The sequence below is a fragment of the Melospiza melodia genome, chromosome 19 (genome assembly GCF_035770615.1).
Source record: "Melospiza melodia melodia isolate bMelMel2 chromosome 19, bMelMel2.pri, whole genome shotgun sequence".
Taxonomy (NCBI): Eukaryota; Metazoa; Chordata; class Aves; order Passeriformes; family Passerellidae; genus Melospiza; species Melospiza melodia.
Genome location: NC_086212.1, coordinates 2094913 through 2119503, shown reverse-complemented (window position 1 = coordinate 2119503; position 24591 = coordinate 2094913). Strand labels below are relative to the sequence as shown.

At 50.0% G+C, this 24591-nt stretch overlaps 1 protein-coding gene across 1 annotated transcript in view; it reads right to left on the bottom strand.

Annotated features, from left to right (window-relative positions):
* The window catches only part of CEP250 (centrosomal protein 250), a 28500-nt gene that overhangs the window by 1207 nt on the left and 2702 nt on the right, over nt 1-24591 (bottom strand). The window contains exons 5-30 of the mRNA XM_063172134.1: nt 23620-23726; nt 21741-21968; nt 21060-21156; nt 20479-20577; nt 19558-19719; nt 19079-19257; nt 18447-18629; nt 18182-18326; nt 17758-17904; nt 17349-17579; nt 15851-16044; nt 15364-15491; nt 15016-15185; nt 14095-14274; nt 13347-13481; nt 12929-13072; nt 12184-12464; nt 9089-9248; nt 8212-8524; nt 7689-7816; nt 7305-7425; nt 6545-6699; nt 3082-5598; nt 1294-1449; nt 791-904; nt 579-629 (exon numbers count right to left, since the gene is read on the bottom strand). Of these exons, the coding sequence (XP_063028204.1) occupies nt 579-629; nt 791-904; nt 1294-1449; nt 3082-5598; nt 6545-6699; nt 7305-7425; nt 7689-7816; nt 8212-8524; nt 9089-9248; nt 12184-12464; nt 12929-13072; nt 13347-13481; nt 14095-14274; nt 15016-15185; nt 15364-15491; nt 15851-16044; nt 17349-17579; nt 17758-17904; nt 18182-18326; nt 18447-18629; nt 19079-19257; nt 19558-19719; nt 20479-20577; nt 21060-21156; nt 21741-21968; nt 23620-23726 (6525 nt within the window). The remainder of the gene's footprint in view (nt 1-578; nt 630-790; nt 905-1293; nt 1450-3081; nt 5599-6544; nt 6700-7304; nt 7426-7688; nt 7817-8211; nt 8525-9088; nt 9249-12183; nt 12465-12928; nt 13073-13346; nt 13482-14094; nt 14275-15015; nt 15186-15363; nt 15492-15850; nt 16045-17348; nt 17580-17757; nt 17905-18181; nt 18327-18446; nt 18630-19078; nt 19258-19557; nt 19720-20478; nt 20578-21059; nt 21157-21740; nt 21969-23619; nt 23727-24591) is intronic.

Below are 24591 nucleotides of genomic sequence, written 5' to 3'. Positions count from 1 at the left end.
ACACAGGAGCAGAGCACAATGTGGACAACTAAGACCAGTGGAATAATAAACCTCTGGCATTGTCTCAGGTCCCTGGATTTCTGCTAAAATGCAAGCTCCACTGTTACAGAGTCAAGGGAAAATGGAAACAGGCAACAAAGGAGAACATCCTGGTCCACACTGCCCAAGGAAGTAGTGGAATCACTGTCTCTGGAAGTGTTCAGAAAACATGTGGCTGTGGCACTTCGGGCCATGGTTTAGTGCTGGGATTGACAATCTGGCTTAATAGTTGGATTAGATTATCTGAGAGGGCTTTTCCAACCTTAAGCATTTTATGATTCTATGATTCTGATATTTTCAGGTAACTTCCAGTGCTCTGAATTTCATCCTATCTCTCTCCCCCACCGCCTGATCTAGACAAGTCAGAGACAAGACCAAGGAAAAGGATGTTTCGTTGTTGCCAACAGGTGCACAACTGACAACACCTCCTGTACTCACTTCCTGAGAGCCAAACACAACTCAGGCTGTAGCAGCAGGCACAGCTGTGCCCATGAGAAGAGCCACAGCAGCCTTTGGAGGAAAGTTTTCCTACTCCTCACCTGGTTCTGCAACTCAGCCAAGCGCTGACTGCAGTGAGCATGAGACTCCTTCTGTGAAGAAAAGGAAAGGATGCTCCTTCAGTCTGTTTGGTCACAACCACAGGCAATACTTGACTTCTGTTAGGTCTCTACTGGAGGGCTGCTGCCACTGGGATTTTTCATCATTCCTCTGTATGACCAAAGCCTCCTCGTACCAAAGAAAATGTTCTCACCTGTCTGGAAGTGGGCGACTTGCACTGGTCAGACTCAGAGAGAGAAAATCCAGAGGCATCTGGGAGTAACCGACCCCTAAAACATCTCTTCAGTCTCCTCCGTTCGTGTTCCACCTGCACATTGGATGGGAGAGAGGGTCAGAGAAACCTGTCAGCAAACATGGAGCAAAAGCACCTCTGGACATCAAGGCAAGAAGAGACCAACTCTGAGACCCTGAACTGCACCAGACCACACTGGGGGCAAAAAGCTCTCGCTGGAGGCTGTGCAAGAGAGGCCAGTGTGTGTGTGCAGGGACACGGGGCCAGGGAGGGAGGCAGCGCAGTGAAAGCCCTTGTGAAAGCCATGGGCTGCCACAAGAGAGAGAGCAAACAAAGGGCTGGGCCACAGCAGGGACAGGGAGAGGCAAGGGAACAAGCAGAGGTCTCCAAAGCACTGCCTGGCCTAAGGTGCCAAGTTCCAGAGGAGCCTGAGGCTCTGCAGAGGCAGTCAAAGCCCAGTTTACCTGCTCAAGAGTCCTCCTGAGTTCAGTGTTTTGTTGGTTGAGCTCCACCTTTTCATCTTCCAGCTTTGCAACTGCTCGCTGCAGACATTCCAGGCTCTGCAACATGAGTCTCTTCTCTGACAGCCATGACAGCTGCTCCCCTTCAGCAAGAGCCTGCTGGGCATTCAGAAAGGAGATGCCATGAGCTGGTGCCACATAAATGTTAGAAGGGTGTCAGAATTGATACAGTGGGGAAAATGACCACAGCAGGAATGCACAGTGCTAAGGGCCTTCCTCTTCTCCTTGTCCACAGGCCAAAACAACACACCCTCTCTCTAGGGACCCTCCTCCAAATCCCCTTGGAGAATTGAGTACTTTGCTCTGGATCTGCTTCCTGCTAGTTTTTTTTCAGTGTTCCCCATTCTGGTTTTCAGACAGTGGAAGCATTAATTTTCCTATCCAGCCATTTCATGGTTTTACAAAGCTCTGTAGTAACTCCACCTCTCTCTCTCAGCCATTTCTTCTCAGTTGGGAATACTTAAACATTTACTCCCCTTGGGGAAGTTAATTACCATCTTTGGTCATCCTTTTTGATGATCACTGTAAATTCTCTTACCTACACTTCTGCTCTCTGTCCTTAGACAACCAAATGTGCAAGATGTGGGTGAAGCAAGCATTTCTGCAGTGATAAAACAGTGCAGTTTTTTTTCTCTATTCTCTTTACCTGTCACATTGTCATACAGAACTGCTCTTTGAAAATACCACGTTATCAATCAGGCCATAAGCATTGCTTGGAACTTCCTCCTTCTACTTTGTGCCTTTCTTCACGAACTGCTCCTTGGAGCACCTATAAATGCAGTCTTGGTATCAGCAGTAAACAAATATCTGTGTGGATGCCACTGCATTGCCTGACTGAATGTTCTTGCATACCTGACCTACATGGATGTAACTGAAATCTCATGCTCTTTTCACATTTCTTGCCCTTGTCACATTTTTACTTCCCATCAACAGATCTCAATACTTGTCAGCATCCCGGATCAGGCTACAAGTAATATTTCTTAAGTCATAAGTAAATGTATAATGCATAAATACAGTGTTTTCTTAGTAGCACTTTTTACATGCCAATATACTAATGGACACCAGGATATAGGCAAATTCTTGGCAAAGCTGCAGCACAGGCTATTGCAACTGTTCCACTAGCAGGATCTGACTAAGTCCACTTTGGAAAAATACACACAAGTTTGCCTCTGTGATTTTTGAATTGCAGTACAAACATGTCCTGAATGCAAAATAAAGCATTTAATCTGACCAGGCAATAAAAGAAATCCCATTCTTTTAACAAACAGGAAAAACTGCCCCTCAGAAATATCCATCTCGGGAAGCATCCTCGAAGCACCAGCAGTGCAGCTGCTGTTGAGCCCTCTCGGTACAAAACTCAGCTGGGTTTAGTTCATCACTCTGCTCACCTGCTCCATTCCTTCCCACACCAATTCCAAACCCCTACGTGTTGCCTCCCCTTTTGTGGGCACAGGAGAAGCAGCTCCCCATGCCCAGCTTTTGGCCTGGAGATGATTTGACCATCAAGCTCCAGAGCTGGATCAGTCATTCTGGGTGTGCCAGGAAACAATCTGGCAGTCAGTGGACTCTGGCTGGGGCCAGGCACACAGACAAGGCTGCCTGCTGAAGCCCAGGCTGCTTTACCCAAGCAGGCCTGCACTGACAGGGATGGAGACCCACCTCTTCTTGGGAAACATCACTGGAATAATTCAGGCGTGTTGCAGTGGACTGAAGGTCAATGCCAGTGCCTACCTGTTGACGAAATCGGTCTGTGTCTCTCTCTGAAATCATTCTCTGCAGGATGGTTATCTCCTTCTTTAGATTCCCATTGGCCATTTCACTCTTGCTCAGTGCAGCACTCAGGACTTGAGCGTTCTCTCTCCATTCATGTTCTCTGCTTTCCCTCTGCTTCAAAGCAGCAGCCACACACTCCAGGTCTTTGCCATTGGCTTCCCTCTCAGCTTCTAACTGTTGGGTAATTTCCTTCTGCCTTTGCAAGAGATAGTCCCTCTCCTGGAGAATTTTCCTCTTCTCTGCTTCCTCTTCCTCCCATTTTTGGAGTTTTTGGATTTGTTTCTTTAGGGTTTCCCCTTCATCTTTCCATCGCAAAGCCAATGTTAATTCTTTCAGGAGTTCACTCTGCCTCCTAAGCTCTTGTTCTCTCTCTATTAGAGTCTTCTTTAAATACTTGACTTTGTCTGTCTGGTACTTGACCTCTTTATCCTTCTTTGTCAGAGTCTGCTGAACATGCTGGAGATCTTCCCGAAGAGCTCTTATTTCCACTTCTATCTGCTTTTGCTCACTTTGAGCCCTGATCTCTCCTTCTCTTTCAGGGAAGGTTTCTTTCAGGAACTCTTGCTCTCCATCATGTCTAACCCCTTCATTCTTCTCAGTTAACCTAAGCTGGAGATTCTGCAAAGTCTTCAGTTCTTCTTCTACATGCTGGAGTTTTTGCCTAAGAGTGTCATTGTCCTCATCTTTCTGCCTCACCACTTCCTCAAGTAGAGTCACTTGTTTCTGGCATGATGTTAGTGCTACTTTCATGCTTTCTTCACGAAGCTGGAACGTGTTCATTTGCTCTGTCTGCTTGAGGAATTCCAAATGGTTCTTCTTCAACATGTGGCTTGCTTTGTCTAGATCCTGCTCTAGACTTTTGGCCTGCTTGCCTGCCACCTCCTTCTGCTCTTGAAGGTCCTGGACATGCTCTTGCAAAGCCACTATCTCTTGATGTTTAGCTTCAAGAGAAGACTCAGCATATTCTAGTTTTTGCAGTATGGCTTTAGCCTGCACTGCTGTCTCTTCCTTCTGCTGTTGAAGCTTTGTGATGGTGTCCTCCAGAACACAAATCTTGTCTTCTTTTTCTTTCAGACTCACTGCTGTTGCATTGAAATTTGTTTGCTCAGCTTCAAGCTTTTCCTCCTTTTCCTTGCATGCCTCACATTGCTTTCTAAGGGACAAAATTTCCTGCTCTTTTTCCTTTAGTTCCACTTGAAGACAATGCAGAATTTGCTTCTGCTGTTCAGAGTCTTGCTTTTGTTTTTGGAAGGTCTCAATCAGTTCCTTCTGAGATTCAATCATTAAATCCTTTTCTTTCAATATTGTTTGAGAGTATTCTAAGTCTCTGTGCAAGACATTAATCTGTTCCTCTTTTTTTTCCTCATAGCTCCTGGTTTGTTGCTTTTGGATGTCCATAAGTCTGTCTTTTTCTTTTAAGGTTGCTAAGGTCTGCTCCAGTTGGTCACGGACAGTCTTTAACTGCATTTCCATCACTTCTTCAACTTCCTGCATTTGCTTTTGCTGTGACTCAAGCTCTTGCTCTTTTTTAGATAAAGAAAGTGTCATGATTTCTACTTTATCAAGAAGCTCTTGCAGATGCCTGTCTTGCTGTTCCTTGTACTGCTGCAAGAGCCTTAACTCTTCCCTTTGAGCATCACACTCACTCTCTCTGTCTTTAAGAATAGTTCTCAGGTGCTCAAGGCTAGCATTTAGAGATTTCACATCTTCTCTCTCCTTTTCCAGTTCTTGAATCTGCTGAGTCAGAGAAAGAAGCTCCAACCCTTTCTCCTTCAGGTTTCCTTTCATATCATCAAGATCAACAAGCAGATTTCTGACTTGTACTGCACCATGCTGTTCTAGAATCATTATTTTCTCCTCCTGGAATTTGATTTCCAGGTGTCTCTCCTCCAGCTCTTTGCTCACCCTGCTGACAGCAGAGTTCTGCAATTCTAACTGCTTCTCCAGCTCCCTTATCAGCTCTTGCTGGGACCTGATCGCTTGGTCCTTCTCTTCCAGCTCTTGGCTCATTTTGCTTAAAACAATCCTTTGCTTTTCTTGCTGCTTCTCCAGCTCCTGTATCTGTTCCTGTTGGGATTCTGTCTTCTGTTCTTTCTCTGTTATGTCCTTAATAACCTGATTAAGAGCAGTTTTATGCATTTCTTTCTGCTTTTCCAACATTCTCATCTGCTCTTGGTACAACTTCATTTCTCCCTCCCTCTCTGACAGGATGGCAGTAACATGAGTGAGATGCTCCTGCAAAGCTTTGGTCTCTGCTGCCTCTTTCTGAAGAATCTCCATTTTCTTCCCCTGGTTTTGCACTTCCTCATTTTTAATTTTTAACATGGACAGGGCAGTTTGGAGTTCTTGTTCAAGAGAGTGATTCTTGTCTATTGCTGTATTTGCTCTGGTTTCAGAGGCTGTGACTGATTCCTCCAGAAGTTTTATCTCACACTCTAGTTTTTCTTTATCTGCCTGCAGCCTGTCCTGTTCATGCTGCCAAAACAGGGAGAAAAAGGGTCACTCATTCCCTCTCTCCCTTTGCTTTTCATACCAGATCTGGACTCCTGCTGCAGGGGCAGGCACAGGCTGCCCCTCTCTCTCTGCCCCTCGGGATGCTGCAGAGCTTTGCTGGGCCCCCCTTGATGCTGCATCTTTCCCAGCTCACTCAGCCCGTCCCAGCTTCCCTTCTGCCCTTCCCTGACCTCCTGCAGCTCCACTCCAGTGCTCCTTTGGGCAGGAGCTGCCAGAACTGCAGCCAGGATTGCAAGTGCACTCTAAGCAGGATTCAGGCAGTGCCACGAGGGTGTGCTCTCCATCAGGGAGGAAGGGAAGAGCAAACAGCCCCAGCCTTTCATTCCCTGCCCTTGGGCTGACAGCAGTGGCTTCCCACCTCTCCTGTGTAGAGTTCCCATGGCTCCATCCCCCAGAGCCCCACTGCCCTCTCTGGCAGCAGCAATGGCCACATCAGTCTGTCATTCTCTGCTGCCACTCAGGACGAGTTCTCCCCTTGCAGGCACACGTCCTGCTGGGGATCAGCACTTGCCTTTCCTCTCCTCTCTCCCCACTGGCTGCTCTCCAATGGCCAAGGACAAACACCTTTCTATTAACAGCAAACCTGGGACTCTCCCCCTCCTTCCAGATCCAGATATTTAGAAATCTGAACATGGGATTGGACACCAGGAATTCCCCAAACCATGCAATGTCAGTGGGGACACTGAGGACATTGAGAACTAAAGGTCCTAGGGGACAGAAGCCCAGCATGGAGGAAAACCAGCAGCCTCAGCATTAACTGGCTTTGCCATGACTACAACATCTTCTCCTCCTTATTCAGAAGAATGCAATTGGAAAATTAAACTGAGAAAAGGTGCTTGTCAGAACTATGAACACAAGGTCCAAACATAGCCAGGAAATGGCACTTTGTGGCATCTGCCAATCTCACCAGCACATCTTTCCTTTCCTTCTCCAGGTTTTCCAATTTCTTCTTCAGAGATGCCACCTCCTGACGGAGAGCCACAGCCTCTTCCTTCAGGGTAATGGTCTCTTCCTTCAAGGCAGTTTCTAGAGAGGTCTTCTGGTGTTCTGCCTTCAACATTGCTGCAGGAGGGAAGGGGAAGGAGGAGAGGAAAAGAAAATTCAAGTTAAGCTGCTGTGCATCCTGCAGAGGCAACCGCACTGTCTTCTCTACCTGCCTGTGTTTGCCAGGCCCTAAGCCCACAAAGGCTCCAAAGCTGACAGAAATGAAGGAAAATTCCAGGCACAGAAAAAGGCAGGAATGAAAGGGGCAAGGTTCAGAGGGATAGGAAAGTGTGTTTGCTCTTGGCCTTGTGCGGAATGAGCAAGCCAAGACAAAGGAGATGGGATGCCTGTGCAGCACTGCTCCAGAGAGGCCTGGAGACTCTGGCAGGGCCTGGAGTTTGGGGCAATGGAGCTGAGGCATCCAGCTACAGCTCCTTAGCACAGACATGGCACCTGAGAGGCACCAGCTGTGCACGGGATCAGCCCTAGCACAGCCAGATGGCACTGCCAGCCACAGCATCTTTCTCAGGAGAATGCTTTCACACTGTCACTTGGATGAAGTAATCTCCTGCTGGCTGTTTTTCTCCTCTGCCATCTCTGGGCACTTTTCCTCTGCGAGGCAACAGTGAAACCCCCACTGGTGAGACAGCATGGGACAGTGGGTGGGAGAGGAGAAGCTGTACCTGCCCGACTTTCATCCAACTGTATCTGCAGCTCCTGATTGCTGGCTCTGAGATTGTCTATCTGATCCTGCCTCGTGCCCAGCTCCAGCTCCAAGGCCTGTATCCTGTTCCTTGCATCATTCTGGAAGAGACAAGTGAAGCAGAATCACCTGTCATTGCCACTGCTGGCAGGAGACAAAGGGCTACAAATACTAAAGAAGAAATAGCCCATGTGGGAGAGGGCAGCTGGACTGTACTGGTGGATGTGATTGTGATCCTCCTTGCTCCCCATGGCAGTGAACCAACCCCCCTACAAGGACTGACACCCATCCTAGCCTTGGCACAGTGCTTGTGCAGCAGCCCAACAGCAACACAGGATTTCTGGGTGCACTGGGCACACATTACCAGATCTTTCTGGGAATGCTCCAGGTGCTGCTGCAGGTCTTGCAGAGCTGCTGCCACTCTGTCCACTGTGAGCTCTGTGGAGACATCCCCAGCCTGAGAAGCAGTAAGGCCCATGACATGATCCTCTTCTGAAAAGAGAAGATATTCTGTTTCAAGATTTAATCCACTGGTCTCCAACAAACAAGGCCTCCCTACCTAGGAGGAGGTGCCTTTGTCATTGCCCTAGAGCTCGCCTTGCAGCAGGATGTGTGTCACAGGCTGACATTATTCTGACAACACTAATGTCAGCACTGCCCCAGAGACAACTGCACGGGCCCTGGGCTTGACAGGACTTGGTCCCTTCTCCCTCCTGACTCTGATCATTTCTCTACACACAAACACGGACTTGTGTCTCTGCAGGGAAGTCAAACTATCAAGACTTCCCAAGGCCTGAGTCAGCCTAAACTGACAGGGTGAGTGTGTGATACCAGGGTGACCAGGAACACCCCTCACTCCACCTGCACACCCAGCCTCCCACACTTACCTGAGCTCCAAGTGACCAAGTCCCTGCTGTCCCTGATCATGTGGTGGAGAGCTAAGAGCAGTTTGTCCAGCTGGGACTGAGTTTCCTGGTGGGCACCACTGGCCTGTTGACACTGTGTGGCCAAGGCCTCTGCTCTGTCATCAGATCTCTGGAGCTTCACACGCAGCTCAGACACCTCAGCCTCCAGCACGTGCACAGAGTCCCTCAAAGAGCGTTCTCCTGCCTGGGATTCCTCCAGCTCCTTCAGCAGCTGCTTCTGCCGAGTTGCCTGGGAAGCCTCCATCTGCAGCACTGCATCCTGTAGGGCCTGGATCTGAAAGATGGATGAACACAGCCTCAGGGACAGGGCTGCTCCTGAGGCAGCAGAGTGGGCCGCAGGTAGAGCAACGGAGGAGAAATGACTTCAAGCCAAACCCAGAAGGCACAGAAGCAAGGATTGCAATGGAGACAAATGGAGAGAAAACAGGGAAAGGGAGGCAATGGGCATCCTTGGGCTGCAGCTCTGAACAGCGGCTGAACTGGCTGTGCTGGAAGTGCCCTGCCCAGCCTGCCACAGCCACCTCTGTGTCCCCACATTGCTCAGAGCCTGGCACAGGCACCAACTCTGTCTGGGACAACACTGCTAACAGAGGGACAGAGAAGCTCCAGAGGAGTCTGCTGCTGCTTCTCCTCCCACATTTCCTGCTGGGACCCGGGAGAGGATGGGGAAAACTTCTGCAGCTGACACCAGATCCAGCCTCAGGCTCAGGGTGCAGCAGCAGCCCCGGGCAGAACACGGCAGCTGTGGATGCTGCTGGGAGGGGAAAGAGGTTGGGGCCTCCAAGGCAAAGGTGCTGTTGTGTGTCCCTGGAGAAGAGGATGCCACTGCACAGCTTACCTGGTCGTTGAGCTCCTGCACTTCTCTTCTGTGCTCTGAGTGGAGCTCCTCAGCCTGGGTAAGGGCAGAATGAAGCTGAGACACCTGACTGATCTGGGCCAGGTTGTTTTCTTCCAGGGTTCTGAGGCTCAGATCCTTTTCTTCCAGAGACAGAGTCAGCCTGTAGAACAAGGCAACAGATGTCCATGAGAGACATTCATATCCTTGGGTGCCTCAGAGGGGGTGGTGGAGTTGACCATTGCGTGAGGCAACACTTGGAATGTGTCAAGCTTTGTCTGGGGCAGATGATGAGTCCAGAGCTTATGGGTCAGAATAAAAGGACAGACAAGTAAGGGTGACATTGCTGTGGGTGTTTGCTAGAGGCCACCTGAGCAGGAGGAGAAGTAGATGAGGCTTTCTACAGGGAACATAAAGCAATCTCAAAGTCACAGGCCGTGGTTCTTGTGGGGGACTTTAGCTTCCCTGCATCAGCTGGAGAAGCCACACAGTGCAGGATGTTCCTGGAAAGCACTGATGACAACTTGCTGCCACAGGCAGTGGAGGATCCCACAAGGAACAGCATGCTGCTCAACCTTACCCTAAGCATCAGGGAAGGCCTTGCTGGAGATGTGAAGCCTGAGGTCAGCCTTGGCTGCACTGCCTGTGAGTGAGACTGTGGAGTTCAGCTGGGAGTGAGGAAAAAGCAGGGCAGCAAGGTTACAACCACAGACCTCATGAGAGCTAACTTTAGCCTCTTCAGGGACCTTCTTGAAAGAAGCACATGGGAGCAGGCCCTGCAGGGTAAAGGGGTCCAAGCTGATATTCAAGGATCACTTCCTCTAGGCTCAACAACAATGCATCCTAGTGAGCAAGAAACTGGGCAAAGGGAGCAAGAGACCTGAGTGGATAAGCAAAGAACTTCTGTCATTCCTCAAGTGCAAGCAGGACATACACAGGAGATGGAAGCAGGCTCAGGCCACTTGGAATGAACATAGAGACAGTGTTGGAGTAAGTAGAAATGAGACAAAGAAGACCAAGGACACCTTGGAATTAAATCTGGGCAAGGACATCAAGAAGAGCTTTTTAAAATACATCAGCAACAAAGGGAAAACCAAGGATGATGTGTCTCTGTCTGTTCCTAAATGGAGGGGAGACCCTGGTAACAGAGGATGCAGAGAAGGCAGAGCTCCTGAGTGCCTTTATTTGCATTGGTACTGGACAAGACCAGCCCTCAGGGATCTCTGGCCCAGGAGACCAGGCTGAAGGAATGTTGGAAGGAAGACTATCCCTTAGCAAGACTTTACTTTCAAGGAGAACTGGGTTACTGAATGCCTGGACAAACTCGACATCCACCAGTCCTCAGGCCCTGACAGATGTGACCATGAGTGCTGAGGGAGCTCATGGACACCAGAGTGAGGCCACTCCCCATTATCTTGGAAAGGTCATGGAGATCAGGAGGTGCCTGGGGGCTGGAAGAAAGCAAACATCATTCTGGTCTTCAGAAAGGGCATGGAGGAGGACCCAGGGAATTATGGGCCTGTCACAATCACCTCAATCCTTGGAAAGGTGATGGAGTACCTCATGCTGGAGATGCCCAGTTCCCCACATGGAAGGACAAGAGGATGATCAGGAATGGTCAGCATTAGATTCACTAAAGATAAATCATGCCTGACCAACCTGATTGCCTTCTGTCTACCTGGGTGGACAAAGGGAAAGCAGTGGATATTGCTTACTCTGATGTCAGCAAGGCTTTTGACACAGTCACTCACAACATCCTCCTTGGGAACTCAGGCAGCAGGGGCTGGAGGAGTGGACAATGGGCTGGACTGAGTGCTGGCTGAACAGCAGAAGCCAGAGGGGTGTGATTAGTGGCACAGGGTCTCACTGGAGGCCTGTCATTAGTGGTGTCCCCCAGGGCTCACTCCTGGGCCCAAAGTTGTTGAACTTGCCCATCAATGGCTTGGACGAGGTGGGCAAAGAGGAACCTTCTGAAATCCAGCAAGCTCCTGCACCTGGGTAGGAACAGCCCCAGGCACCTGCACAGGCTGGGGCCAACCTGCTGGGGAGCAGCTTTGTGGAGAAGGACCTGGGGGTCCTGGTGGACAAGGAACTCTCCACAAGCCAGCAGTGGGTCCTTGTGGCCAAGGAGGCTACTGGGACTTGGAAAACACTGGGAACAGCATTGCCAGCAGGTCAGGGAGGGGATCCAGCCCCTCTGCTCAGCCCTGGGAGGCACATCTGCAGTGCTGGGTCCAGCTCTGGCTCCTCAGCACAGCAGGGACAGGAGCTCCTGGAGCTGAGCAAGGGCCTGGAGCATCGGGGAGCCCAGGACAGGCTGAGGGAGCTGGGGCTGCTCAGCCTGGAGAGGAGCCCCAGCTGAGAGGGGCCTCAGGCCTGGCTGTCCCTGTGTGCAGGAGGGGCAGAGCAGGGCCCAGGCTCTGCTCCCTGGGGCCCAGCGATGGCACCAGAGCCACGGGCAGGGACCGATGCCCAGGAAGTTGCACCTGGACAGGAGGGAGAAATTCTTTCCTGTGCAGTGACCGTGAACAGGCTGCCCAGGGAGGGTGTGGAGTGTCCCTCACTGGAGACATTCCAGAACCATCTGGATGCAACCCTGTTCCATGTGCTCTGGGATGGCCCTGTGTGGGCAGGTATGTGGGATCAGATGAATCACTGTGGTGCCTCCAAACTTACCCTTTCTGTGATTGTATTAATCTGGCTTAGACAAAAAATCATGGGTTTAACATGTCTTATGTCAACAAAAGGCATCAGATGCCATGCTGATCCAGAGCCCAAAGGCTTCAAGTTACAGGCCCCAAGGTGGAGCTGATGGATGGATCCAGCTCCTTACAGTGCAGCTGGGGCAGTGTCAACACCCCCACCTAACAACACAATATCCCCTAGAGAAAAAGGGCTACCACAAAAGCCTTTGTCTACAGAAAAACTCTATCTGAAGGCTTAAAAGAAAAGAAAATGAAAGAGAACATCCAGAAAATAAGACCTGTCTGCATGGAGAGTTCAGAATCTGCCACTTAGGAAATGCTGCTAGAGCCCCTGGCAGGTACAAAGAGGGAATCCATTGACCACAATGCAGAGTGCCACAGGCTTTCATTTACCTGGCCTTTTCCTTCTCCAGGGCATTCACTGAAGCCTGCAATTCTGAATTTTTCTGTGCCACTTCTTCCAATCGACTCCTTTCCCTCTCTAGATACTCCAGATGTACTTGAAGCTCCTTCTTCTGACTTTTTGCCTCCTCCAGCAGCTTCTGGGTCTGCTCAACCTCCAGCAGCTTCTGCCTGGACTCTTCCTGGGCCTCCCTCACATCTTGCTGGGCTCTCTGCACAGTCCTTTCCTGGCACTCTCGGGAGGCTGCCAGCTGAGATGTCAACTCTGCCACCTCCAATCAAACAGAACAAAGCAGTCAGAGGCTACAGCCACAGCTACAGTCACAGTCAGCCACAGCACAGGCTGTGAGCAAAGGTAAAGGACAACTTTCCTCTCCTCCCTGTCCTGAGAGCACCAGATTCAGAAAGGATATGGACAAATTGTTTCAGGCTCTAAGTGGCCCAGCACCAAGGGCACCTGAGAAAGCACCTGCCAAAGCAAGGCTAGCAAGAAGAGGCCAGCAGGAATCCATGCTGCTGCTTGCTGGCCAACAGCACAGAGGACTAGCCCAGCTGTGCAGAGCAACAGCTGACATTCAGCAGAGCACTGAGTGTCCTTCAGAGCAGCTGCCATGGAGCCCCCAGAGCACGAGACAGCCCCAGGGCTCAGCCCAGCAGCTGCTGCTCTGCCGTGGAAAAGCAAGAAGGCCACAGACCCCTCGCTGCATGACTGCAGTGCCACTGCCCTTTCACTCACCTGCTTTTGTAGAGCCTCCCTCTGCTCAAGGAGGAGATTCATTTCCTCTTTGAGGCCTTGTAACTCTTCCTCGTGCCTCCTCTGTGCTGCTTGGGCTTCACTGTGAGCTTCCTCCAGCTCAGCTTGCAGATTTGCCTTCATGGTCTGGCAACAAAATGCAGAGCCACTTCCTGGCACCTGCCCTCAGGCTCAGCTTTTTCCACTTGCTGCCTTAAAATCCCATTCCCTCGGCTGCTTCTTTTGGCTTCTGTACCCAGCTCTGCTTCCACTGCAAGCCTTCCTTCCTGGGGCTGAGCTCTGGAGCTTACCAGGCTCTGTGCTCCCCGGGCCTGAAGCAGCCCTTGCTTCCTCAGTCCCAGGAGCTGCCTTTTGTGCCCTTGTCACTGCCCTGCCCTCTGTTGCCTGCCTACTCACTTACCTGCCCCTTCTCTTGCTGCTCTGTCACCTCCTGCCTGAGCTGCTGGGCCTGCTGGCGGGCTCGGCTGAGCTCTCCCTGAGTTTGGAGCAGTGCCTCTGATAAAGCACTCTTCTCCTTCTGCTCTTCCAGCAGGACCTGCACAGGAGGAAAGAGCAGACGGCTTCACACTCCTCCTGCAACATCCCCGTGGCACGGGGCAAAGACTGATGGGCTCCCGTGCTCTCAGAGCCCTTGGCTGCTGCTGCCCTGGGCCACTGCCTGCCCTGGGGGAGACACAGCTACCCAGGAAGTGACTTAAAACACAGCCCAGAAGACATCTCTGCATTGCTGTTCAGAAATACTCCAGGCAAGCCTTTAAAGAGATTGTTCTCTGGTCAGAATTCTTGCTGCACCCTCTGCATGCTCACAAAAGAAAAGTCCTACAAACTCACCTTGGCCATGAACATCTACCAGTACACACCAAAAGGGCAGCAGAAGGAGAGCAGAGAAGATACCCTGAGGTACATCTTAGAACAACAGAGCGCAAGAGCAGCACAAAACTCTCAGCTGACAGCTGATGTTTCTGCCTGGCTTCCTATGAGAGGGCTCATTCCTGGTGCCAAAGACAGCCCCGTTCAGCTTTCACCTCCCCTAATTCAGTGCAGATGACACGGAGGGCATGCTCCACACAGCCCCATATCCTGCCATCTCCCACAGCTCCAGCCTTGCAAAAAATCACACCAGTTCTCTCTCCTTTCACAATCATTACCTCTTGCTTGGCATTTTCAAATCTAGTTCGTTCCTCTTCTTGTTGTGCCAGCAGGGTGGCAACTTTCTGCCTCATCTCAGACAGCTCCTTCTTGTGCTCCTGCTCTCTCTCTGCCTTCTCTTTTTCCCATTGCTCCAGCGTCTCCTGCATCTCTGCACGGTGCCTTTCACGCTCGCTTGCCTGAGGAGGGGAGGAAAAATTTGCAAGATGAAGTCCCAGGCAAGCTCGTGGCTGAAAGATGTGAAGCTCCATCCCTCCCACAACCCCCAACTGGAAAAGACAACAGCACTGGCTTTCTGCACACCAGAAACTGTGTCCTGTCAGGGAATTCAAAAGGAGGCTCAGCAGGTGCAGGAATCACAGACTTGTGGAATCCCTTCTGCTGGCAAAGACCTTCCCAAGCACCGAGTCCAAGCACTCAGAAGAGAAGGTGTCACCTTCCCCTCTCTGCTGCCCCAGTCACAAGGACTGAAGGACCAGGGACAAGGGGCCTGTTCCATTTGCTTCCAGCCCAAAGCTAATCCCTCTGTCCACCATGGAAGCACAGCAAGAAAAGAAACAAGTTCCCAAGCCTGCAGCCAGCAGCACTGTTGGCATCGGCTCCACGTTGGCATCTGCTCTGTGGCAGGTGGGACTCGGGGATGATCCTGCCCTGGGCTGCCACGCTTTGGGTGGGCACAGCCCAACCTGTTCTGGATCTCCTCTTACACCCTCCCTGAAGCCATGGCTGCATTTACTGTCCCAGCACCATCCTGGGGGCCTTCATGCTCCACCAAGTCTCAGCTGCTGGCTCTGCTGCCCAGCCCAGCAGCGGGAGGCCTCTGGCAGAGAATTGCTGCCCTTTCACACCCTCAGCCTCTGCTTGTGCTACACCAGCCCACAGGGCTGGCTTGGACAATTCAGAAGCATATTGTCCCCTACCAGGTCTTGCAGGAGCTTCTTTATTTCCAGTTGCTGAGCAGTTCGCTGGAGCCTGAGGCTCTCCTGATGCTGCTGCTCTGCCTGCAGGAGCTGTTGAGCTGTGTCTTCCTGTTCCTGCCTCCTGAGAGCTCTCTCTGCTTCCATCTCACGTTGCAGGCCCTTCACTTCTCCTGCAAACATGGCCAAGAGCAAGAGTCACGCTCTTTACTGACTTTACTGACCTCAGGCCCTTTCAGTGTCTCCAGCCCCACCACTCCTCAAAAGCTCTGTGGACAGAGTCAGCTTTGCAGGATGCTCAGCTTCTCTAGGCAGGGGCAGCACCACAAACAAAGCACACGAGGTTCTCACCTTCTATCACCTCCTTGGCCTGTGTGACTGTGAGCAGTTGAGCCTCCAGATGGTTCCTGGTGATCTCCAGCTGTGATATCTGCTGCTGAGCAGCACACAGCCTGGACTGCAGGCTCTCCTTTGCTAACCTACAAGTTGCAAATATGGACAGACGTGAGTTGCTTGCTCCAGACACCCACAGCCGCTTATTCCAGGACGACGTGGCTCAAGATCCCCATGCCTGAAGATGGAAAATGGGTCACCTGGAAACTTGTCCAGAGAAGGCACAGCTGGGCCATTTCCAGAGCAGAGCAGGGCCTCTGAGGGACTGCCCAGGCCTTCCTTATGGCCTGGCCTAGCACAGACTGCCCAGCCCAACTTGGCCTCAACAGCCAAATCTACATTTGAAAAGCACAGAGGATACAATAAACCTCTGTGTAGTGTTCATCACTTTTATCATTACAGCTCTTCAGCCCTGTCCTGCCCAGGGCCTGCTCCCTGCCATTACCTGGTGTCTGCCAGCTGCTTGGAAAGGTCATGTTGGTGGCGCTCCACGGCTGCCAGTCGGCCCTCAAGGGCAGCCTTCTCCCGGCCCAGCAGCTCCTTCTCTCTGCCCACCTGGGCCAGTTCATGCCCTTGGTCAGAGGATTCCTGGCTCAGCTGCTCCAGAGCTTTGCTCAATGATTCTTGCTTCTGGGAAACCTGCAAGTGGGACAAGGCACAGCTGGAGCCCTTCCTGGGGAGCCCTGTGCAGAGCCAGCCAGAGCCACCTGACAGCAGCCAGAGGACAAGGAGCACCTGTGCTCTGGGCTCAAAGTTTCACAGCACCTGCCCCATGCAGCTCTGATAGCCTGGCCTGCCAGAAGCCTCTGGCACTGTTACCTTGGAAGTGCTGTGTCAGGCCCTGCTGCCTTGCCTGGGACCAAACAGTTCCTTCCTAACAAACATCTCTACTCCAAACTCTGGGTTGTCTCTGAAAACCATTGCATCTTCCACAACTGCCACTTGGCTAACAAAATTGCTATCTGGATCTATTTCAGTGCTGGACATTTTCAGGAAAGCTGGGGAAAACAATTTTGCTTGCTGAATCAAGGGAAAATATACAGGATTTTCCCCTTCTAGAACAAAACCCACATCAAAGTGTCACCTCCTCACATATTCAACTCTGCAAGGAGAGGATGCTTGGCATCTCTTGTGCTGAGCAGACATTTAGTGACTGATGGATGTCTGTCTGACGTGGCCAAAGCAAAACCTCTGCTGTGTGTTTCCCAAACCTACCACATTCCCCAGAACTGAGACTGTCTGACAGAGACCATCTGAAACACAGCCTTATCTTGCAGCCATCTTGTAACACCCAATGCAAACCTCCCCTGCCACAGCTTGGGGCTGTTTCCTCTTCTCCTGTCCCTTGTTCCCTGGGAGCAGAGCCTGACCCTCACCTGGCTGCAGTTTCCTGTCACAGTGAGTTGTAGAGAGCAAGAAGGTGCCCCCTGAGCCTCCTTTCATCCAGGCTGAGCCCCCCCAGCTCCCTCAGCCGCTCCTGGTCACACCTGTGCTCCAGACCCTTCCCCAGCTCCCTTCCCTTCAATCAATATGCTCCAACTTCATGACAAAAAGCATCAACAGAAACGTGCAGACCTGGGGGTTTTTTCAGAAAAAGGATTCAGAGCTACACAATTTGATCTTTTTGCCACAGTTTGATTCTTTTGCCACCTACTCAGATTCATGGACAACACAATTATATCTTTGCAACTTATCAAGAGCCAAAAAAGAGGCCAACAAAGACAGGTGGACTGAAAGACTCTGTACAAGCAGAGGACAACTCCGAGAACTGTGGAACAGCTCTGCAAGCCACCCACACATTTCCAAAAAGGAGCAAGCAAAGCCTTGTGACCTCGAGCACTACCACATGTTCCCTTGACAAAACCACTGTATAATCCACCAGGTAAAGCTTCCCTCATCCAAGCAGCCCAGTGCCCACATGGATGCACCATACTTTTGGTCACCTGATGGAATTTCTCCTGGGTTTCTGCTTTCTCCTCTCCCAGTGTCCTAAGCTCCAGCCACAGCTCCTCCCGTTGCTCCTCTGCTTCCTTCAGTAGCTGCTCTAGCCGGGCTTTCTCTGCACAGAGCTCTTTGTTTGCTCTTTCACAGAAGTTCAGCTTCTCCTGCTCACAGATCTTTGCTGTCTCCATCTCATCCACTTTAGCAGACAAAGCTTCCTTCTCTTGCTCCAGCTAGAGTCACAGAAACATAGAGGAAATAAAGTACAGGAATAATTACTATGAAAGATTGTCTCAGACACAAAAGGAACACTGCCACAGTCAGTTGGGCAGACTGTGCCAAGATAAGAAGGCTGAGAAGCAGCAGCAGCTGGAGACAAACATCTGGCACATCTCTGGCAACTCAGCTCACCTGCCACACATATTTGTTCAGCTGTACTTTGTCCAATGCAAGAGCTTCATTGATGCTGCTCATCTTTGCTGCTGCAGCCTGCAGATCAGCTCTTTCAGCATTCAGCTTGTTCTGAGCCCCTGTCAGCTCTGCCACTGACCGCTCTGCCTGGAGAGGCAAAAGAACAATGGGACAAGGGCAGCAAAATCCAGGACTGCAGGCAGCCACTCCACCTCTCCTGGGTGTCTCTGACTTATTCCTAGGGCAGAGCTCTCAGTAAGATCATGGGGACCAATGATCCCAAAGAGCCTGTCTGGTTGGATCATCATTTTCCAAGAAGAACAACAGTGTCCCTCTCTTCTACTGCTGGAAACAGCATCTCAGGTGATCTTGGTGGCACAGCTCCCACTCCCACAAGTGCTGCCTAGGAATAAGGTGTCCATACCTTCTCCAGAGCCCTGGCAAACTCATCCTTCTCCTGCTCCAGCAGATCCTTCTGAAGTTGCAATTTCTCCAGTGTCTGTCTCTGGACTACCAACTCACTCTGCAGTAATGAGTGCTTTTCCTCAAGTGCAGCCAGGTCCTTCACTCTATGAGGAGGGGAAAGAGGTTTTTACAGAAAAACAGTCTATGCTACAAGAGAGGAGCAGGCACCATTTGTTCCTTCACACTGGGCGTCCTCAAGCTCCAGAAGAAGCTCTAACACTCACAGGAGCTCCTGCTCACGGCGTGCTCTCTCCATCCTGTCCTGCTGCTCTGCCTTTTCTGCCTGGGCTGACTCCTCCCTCATCTGCAGCTCAGCGTTACTCTGACGCAGACATGAAGCTTCTTGCTCCCTTAATCCAAGCTGTTCCTGCAGCTCTTCCCTGGTTTTCTCAAGGTTTGCACAGTCACTGCAGAGACAAGGCTCAGTCAGAAGAAGCAAGAGGCCTGAAGAGTCAGCAATGCCATTTTCAGCACTCCATGATGGAGCTGGGGGCAGTGGGCTAAGGAAGACCTTGCTCTTTTCCTCCCAAGGAAATCCTCCAGAGGCAAAGGGAAAGGAAGGCAGGATTTTGCCTTCCTTCAGCCAGAAGCAATGGCTGGGCAGGAGCACACAAAGAACAGAATTCAGGGAAGCAGCACAGCGAGAAGAAGGAGTCTTCTATTCCAACATGGCTCTGCATTTCCCAGACAGCCTTGGGAGTCACAGTAGAGCATGAAAAACCCAGACAGGACAATGCTTGAGAGCCACACTGAGGCCTACAGATGGTGGGAAGGTGATTTCTTCACCCAGGACACCTCTGACCTCCCAGATCTGGAAGAAGATTGCCTCTGGAATGCAGGAGAAGGGGACACTCACCTTCTGAGTGTTTCTACTAAAGACTGAAGATGCTGCTGGTGGCTGCTGGACTTCCTGCATTTCTCCTCCAGTTGCTCAAGCCTTTGCTGCACCTCCCTGCACTTCTCCTCCTGATGCCTCTGCTGCTGCAGCAGGAATTTGTTTGAGTCCTGCCTAGCAGAAAGCTCTTCTCTCAGGGCCTGCAGGAACAGGCAAGGAAGGAGCACAAATGAGCAATAAGGAGCAGGGAAGGTGGCTCCAGAGAGCTGGAAGAAACAGCTAGCAGAGACAGCTCCCCTGAAGGCAAAAGCTATGCTGAGAGGATGGGCATCAAGGAGAGAAAAGCAGCAGAACACAGAGCTGGGAAGACCAGCAAAGCAGTGCAGGAGTATGAAGGTGCAAAGAAGTGCCTGAAGTGGCTGAGCAAATGGAAAGGTGTTGAGCTGAGCAAGGCCTCAGCACTGAGCCTGTGGCCACTGGGGAAGACACAAAGCTCTCACCCGTGCTGCCCCTCGCATCCTTGCCAGTGCTTCCAGAACCAGTCCAAAGGCACGTCCTGTATCAACAGATCTTGGAGCTGAGAAGATGTGCCCAGAGTCTGCATGCTGGGAACTGCCAGTGCAGATAATGCTGACCATGCTGTCACTGTCATCTAGCACCATCTGAAAGCCCACATCCAGCTGTTAGTCTTTGCTCATTTTACTTGGTTTTCTTTGTCTTGTTCTCGTTTTCCTCCCACTTTACCCTGGCGTCATTAAAAACTCAATTTTCTCACTCCTTCAGTCCACAAAGGTTTGTCCCTGTGGCTACACATACTCCTGGGATTTCTGAATACAGCTACTCTTCACAAATGTGACATGGCTGGAGGCTGCCTGAACAATAACTTTCGTGCAGCTGTGTAGAAGAGATGACAACTAAACCCTTCTCTATTATGAGAACTTTAGGACTAAGTTAAGGTTACCCCTGAAAGTTGTCATTCTGGGGAGATTATAATGGTCAGTGAACACTGAGGGAAGGAGCAGAGCTGGCAAGTGCATCAACTGAGTCAGTGACCTTTCATAAAGATCTGAAGAACAACAGAGTTATTGCTCAAAGAGGGTGAGGGAATTGCCCAAGAAACACAGGAACACAAATGTCAAGTAGCACACTCCAAAAACAGAGTCCAAGAGAGACCTTAGTGGGGTGGTGAAGCCAAAGGTACTGAAATGTTTAATGGCTCACTGAACTGTCACAGCACAGCAACTCACAAGTTAGAACAGGTTCTGTGTCAGTAAAGAGGTCTAAAAATTAAACAGGCAATGGCAGTTAACACAGATAGTACACAACATGTATCTCTAATCCTCAGGCCAGTCTGTTGCCTTCCCAAATACTTCAAAATCAAATTTACAGGGATGTGGCCCCTGTACCAGGTCTGTACTCACCTCAGTGATATTTTTAATGAGCTTCTGAAGGAAAAGATTCTCTTCTTTGGCACTGTTAGTCAATGAAGCTGTAAATTCTTTCTCTATCCAACTTGATTCCTGAGAACAGAATAAAGAAAGGGTGGGCACGGAAGAGCTGCTCCTATCTGCAGCATTCCCATCCTCAGTAGCAGTCACACTGCTGAGTCTCAGCCCTAGCGATTCCAGTATATTTCTGTCCATATCTATTCCATTTCTTCTCTACTAAAACTACAAGGAAGACCAAAAGCCAGTCTTTATAGACTGTTATTAAATGGTCAGTTCCAAGGAATTCTGATCCCCAGAGACCTGAAGTCACAGGCAGAAGAGCACTGGTGCCACCCCTCAGAGGAAGACACCTGAACTGTCTGCAGTTCCTCTGGCACTGCCTGCATCTGGGCTGACTCCACATCTGCTGAACACACAAGGAATATTTTGGCAAGGTGCCTGATGTTCCCATACACTGGGCATCTTTACCACTGTTTCTCCTGAGGAAGCCACACCTCTGTGTTCAGGCTGCAGAGCAAACACTGGGCTATCTCCCAGGTAAAGGTAAAACATACTAGAATCTCCACTGTGTCGTTAAGTGTTTTCATGGTCTTCTCCTTCTCCTCGTTCTGCTTCTGAGACTGTACAAGCAAGGCTGAGAGCTCCATCACCCTGAGAAGAGAAGGTCTACGTGCCATTCCAAAAGCTTTGCACACCAGCACCTGTTAAAGAGCCAAGCAGCTCCCCAAAGCATAGCATAGCAAAGCTCAACCCAGGAAACACAGCAAAGGCAGCATTCATCTCTACAGGTTAATAGGCTTGCTGTTGCACAATGGCACCTCTTGCCCCAAAGGCCTCTGCACTCAGTCTTGCAAGGAACTGTGAGCACAGAGGTGCTGCAGTGCTTATGGTAGCCCTGGGCAAATTCCTCTCAATTCCTTCACACAGCCCTGAGAAGTAAAAGGGCTGTACAAGAAACACAATTCTCTTTATGCTGAATTCAGTTTTTCACCAAGAATCACTTAACAGCAAAAGCACTATCAGAGGCTATCTCTGTTTTTCAGTCTTGTCTTACTTGGAAGAATTTCTGTCAGGCAAATACTTTTTTCCACCCTTTCTGTTGAAGGGAAGAGTTTGACTGAGGACAGACACAGAGCTGTGCAGGGCTGTTCTAAATGTGAGCACAGCCCATTTGTGAACCCCAGAAGCGGCCACAAAAGATAATACTGGTAATAGCAAAGTTAAAACACCTTTACCTGTCCTGAAGCTCTTTCTTCTCCATGTCACACCTGACTTGTAAGGCTATCACTTCCTGAGCTGTCTGGTTTATTTTTGGTTCCACTTGCTGCTCTGCCTGATCCTTCAGGACAGGTTTACCCAGAGGGATGGACTCCCTGAGCTGCACACAGGAGTTCAGGCGAGAGCAGTTCACAAGAATAGATCCAGAAAGCCTCATCTGTTCTGCCTTCAGCTCTGACAAATCTCTGAAGAGGAACCAAGAAAGAGCCAATGTTCACTCCACCATCTTTATCAGCTGATTCACTTCTGAAGCATGCAATCATGCATGAGGAAGAGCTGGCGGGCAAGGTGATGTCTTTGCTGGGGACAAGTCATTCATATGACACTTGGGGACCAGGACACATCTTGACACCTGAACAATGACTTTACCAGGTAGCCAAGTGTGGAGTCTGTTTTCTTCTGATATAAGAAGTGAGATATAGCACAGGCCAGAAGGCCTGAAGCACCTCTAATTACTCTTATTAACATACTGTAATTATCATTACTAGATATTAGGAATTTTACCAAGATCCCCAGCTTTTATATACTCTGCTCTTGAGTGCTCTGTTATCCCTGCTTGTACTAAGTTATCCCTACTTGTGCTAAGAAGCTCAAGACTATACCTATATAATAAAACATTTCAGAAAGGTGGTGTAAGAATCAGCCTGAAATGCTGTAACACAAAAGCACAAACAATACAAGGACTAAATAGCAGGTCAGGCAGACTCTACACAATAGGGAAGACTTATAATCAAGGCAAATGGCTTACAGTAACCCAGAGTTTGAAAGTGCATGTTGACACCAGAAGGTACTATTATGGCTACACTATTTTTCTTGGGAGAAAAGAACTTCAGAGAGCCCAAGAACAAGAAAACAATCATAAAAAGAGGTATCAAACTAAACAAGACAAATAAAACAAATGCAGTAAGAGGGGAGAGAAACTATTCTTTCTCTCAGTAATGCTGGAAGAGGAGGAAGTGGATGCAAACTGACCAGAATAAATGTATCCTGGAAATGAAAAAGGAAAAAATATGCATTAATCATCTTTCTCTTAGGAGCAGTAGGAAAAGAAATTTGGTAAGATTTTTTAAAGGCAGGTTTTTACAATTTCATAAAAGGGACCACTCCATATGCTGCATTCACAGCTTCACTGAGTCTCTTCCCAGGTGTCCATGCATTTCTGTGCCAGTGTTCACATGCCCACACATCACCACAGTCATTGCCTGCTCACAGCCTCTGCTGTCCTCATGGCCCAAGCCCTTCACCTTTATCTGAAGAATGTGGTGGTTTATACAGGGGTCCCAGAACAAGGGAAGAGACGAGAATCTTGACTCCATGTATCAGAAGGCTCATTTATTATTTTACGGTATATATTATATTAAAAGAAAACTATATATTAAAACTATACTAAAAGAATAAAAGAAAGGATTTCATCAGGAGGCTAGCAAGGAATAGAAAGGAAGGAATGATAATAAAATCTTATGACTGACCAGAGAGTCTGAGACAGCTGGATTGTGATGGGCCATTAATTAAAAACTACCACATGAGACCAATCAAAGATGCACCTGTTGCATTCCACGGCAGCAGATAATTATTGTTTACATTTTGTTTCTGAGACCTCTCAGCTTTTCAAAGATCCTAATAAAAGGATTTTTCATAAAATATGTCTGACAGAAGACCAGCAGCCAACAACTGCTCTGAGACCAGCCCAAAGCTGAATGGCATTGCTTCTGACTGCCAAAGGAGCAATCCCACCTCTGCTGTACCTAATGCAACAACATGGAGGTTCAAAAGGCAGGACCCAAAGCAAGCAAGGCACACTTTGCTGCAGGGGATGTCGCCCCAGCCCCGACTCACCGGTCCGTGGCGGTTTTCATCTCCAGGAAGAGGCGGCGCAAGGTCACCACCTGCCGCCACAGCCCCAGCAGCCGGCCGTGCTCCCCCCTCACGTAGCTGTCATAAAGCTAAACATGCAAGGACAAAGAGAAATGCCAATTCAGCCTTCCCTGTCACTGCAGCATCTCTCAGACAGGAGAGAGTGAATCACCCTCACCCAGCGCCTTTTAGTAACTACTGCACCAGGGCCATCAGGGACTCAAGAGGCACCACACAGGCCCACAGAAGGGAACACCTGCCCAGAGGGGAGCACCCACACTTCTCCCGTGGCAGTGGGTGGCAGCAGCAAGCTGATGGTGATTCACCACCTCAAAGTCACAGCAGAGGAACACAAAGAGAAACTCCTTCAAGGTTAGTGCCAGGTTGGCTTACAACAGGCAGTCAGTACAAGAGGTCTGTCTTGTTCCTGTGTTGGCCACTTTGAATCTGGACACACCCAGACCTCTCTGGTCTCAGTTGCTCAAAACAAGGATTAAGGAACTATTAAAGAGACAAGTGTTCCTGTGACTGCCATACAGTGCGCAGCTCTATCTTCTTGACCAAGCAGGGCAGTTGCAGAAGGTGGGCATCTCCCCCAGCACCCTCTACCCTCTGCTGACACTCCTCCCTCCCACACCCCTGTCCAGCACCAGTGCATCCTCAGCAGAGCCACAGGCTCCACACAGCAAGTTCCCCATGCCAGGAACTGTGGAAACCCAGGGCACCAGGAATATTTCCCTGTCTGCTCTGGGGTGCCCTGACCTCCAGGGGAACACTGACTTTGACCCTCATTCATGGAGAAAGTTTCCTAAACAGACAGAACAGACTAGAATCTACTAGGGTGTGAAGTAGATTGTAGAGAGTAGTGTAGGTGTTATCACTTGGGTGGGAAATTTAGGTTTTAGGATTTTTAGTATGTAATGGATAGAAGCAAGATGGAGGGCACAGGGTGTC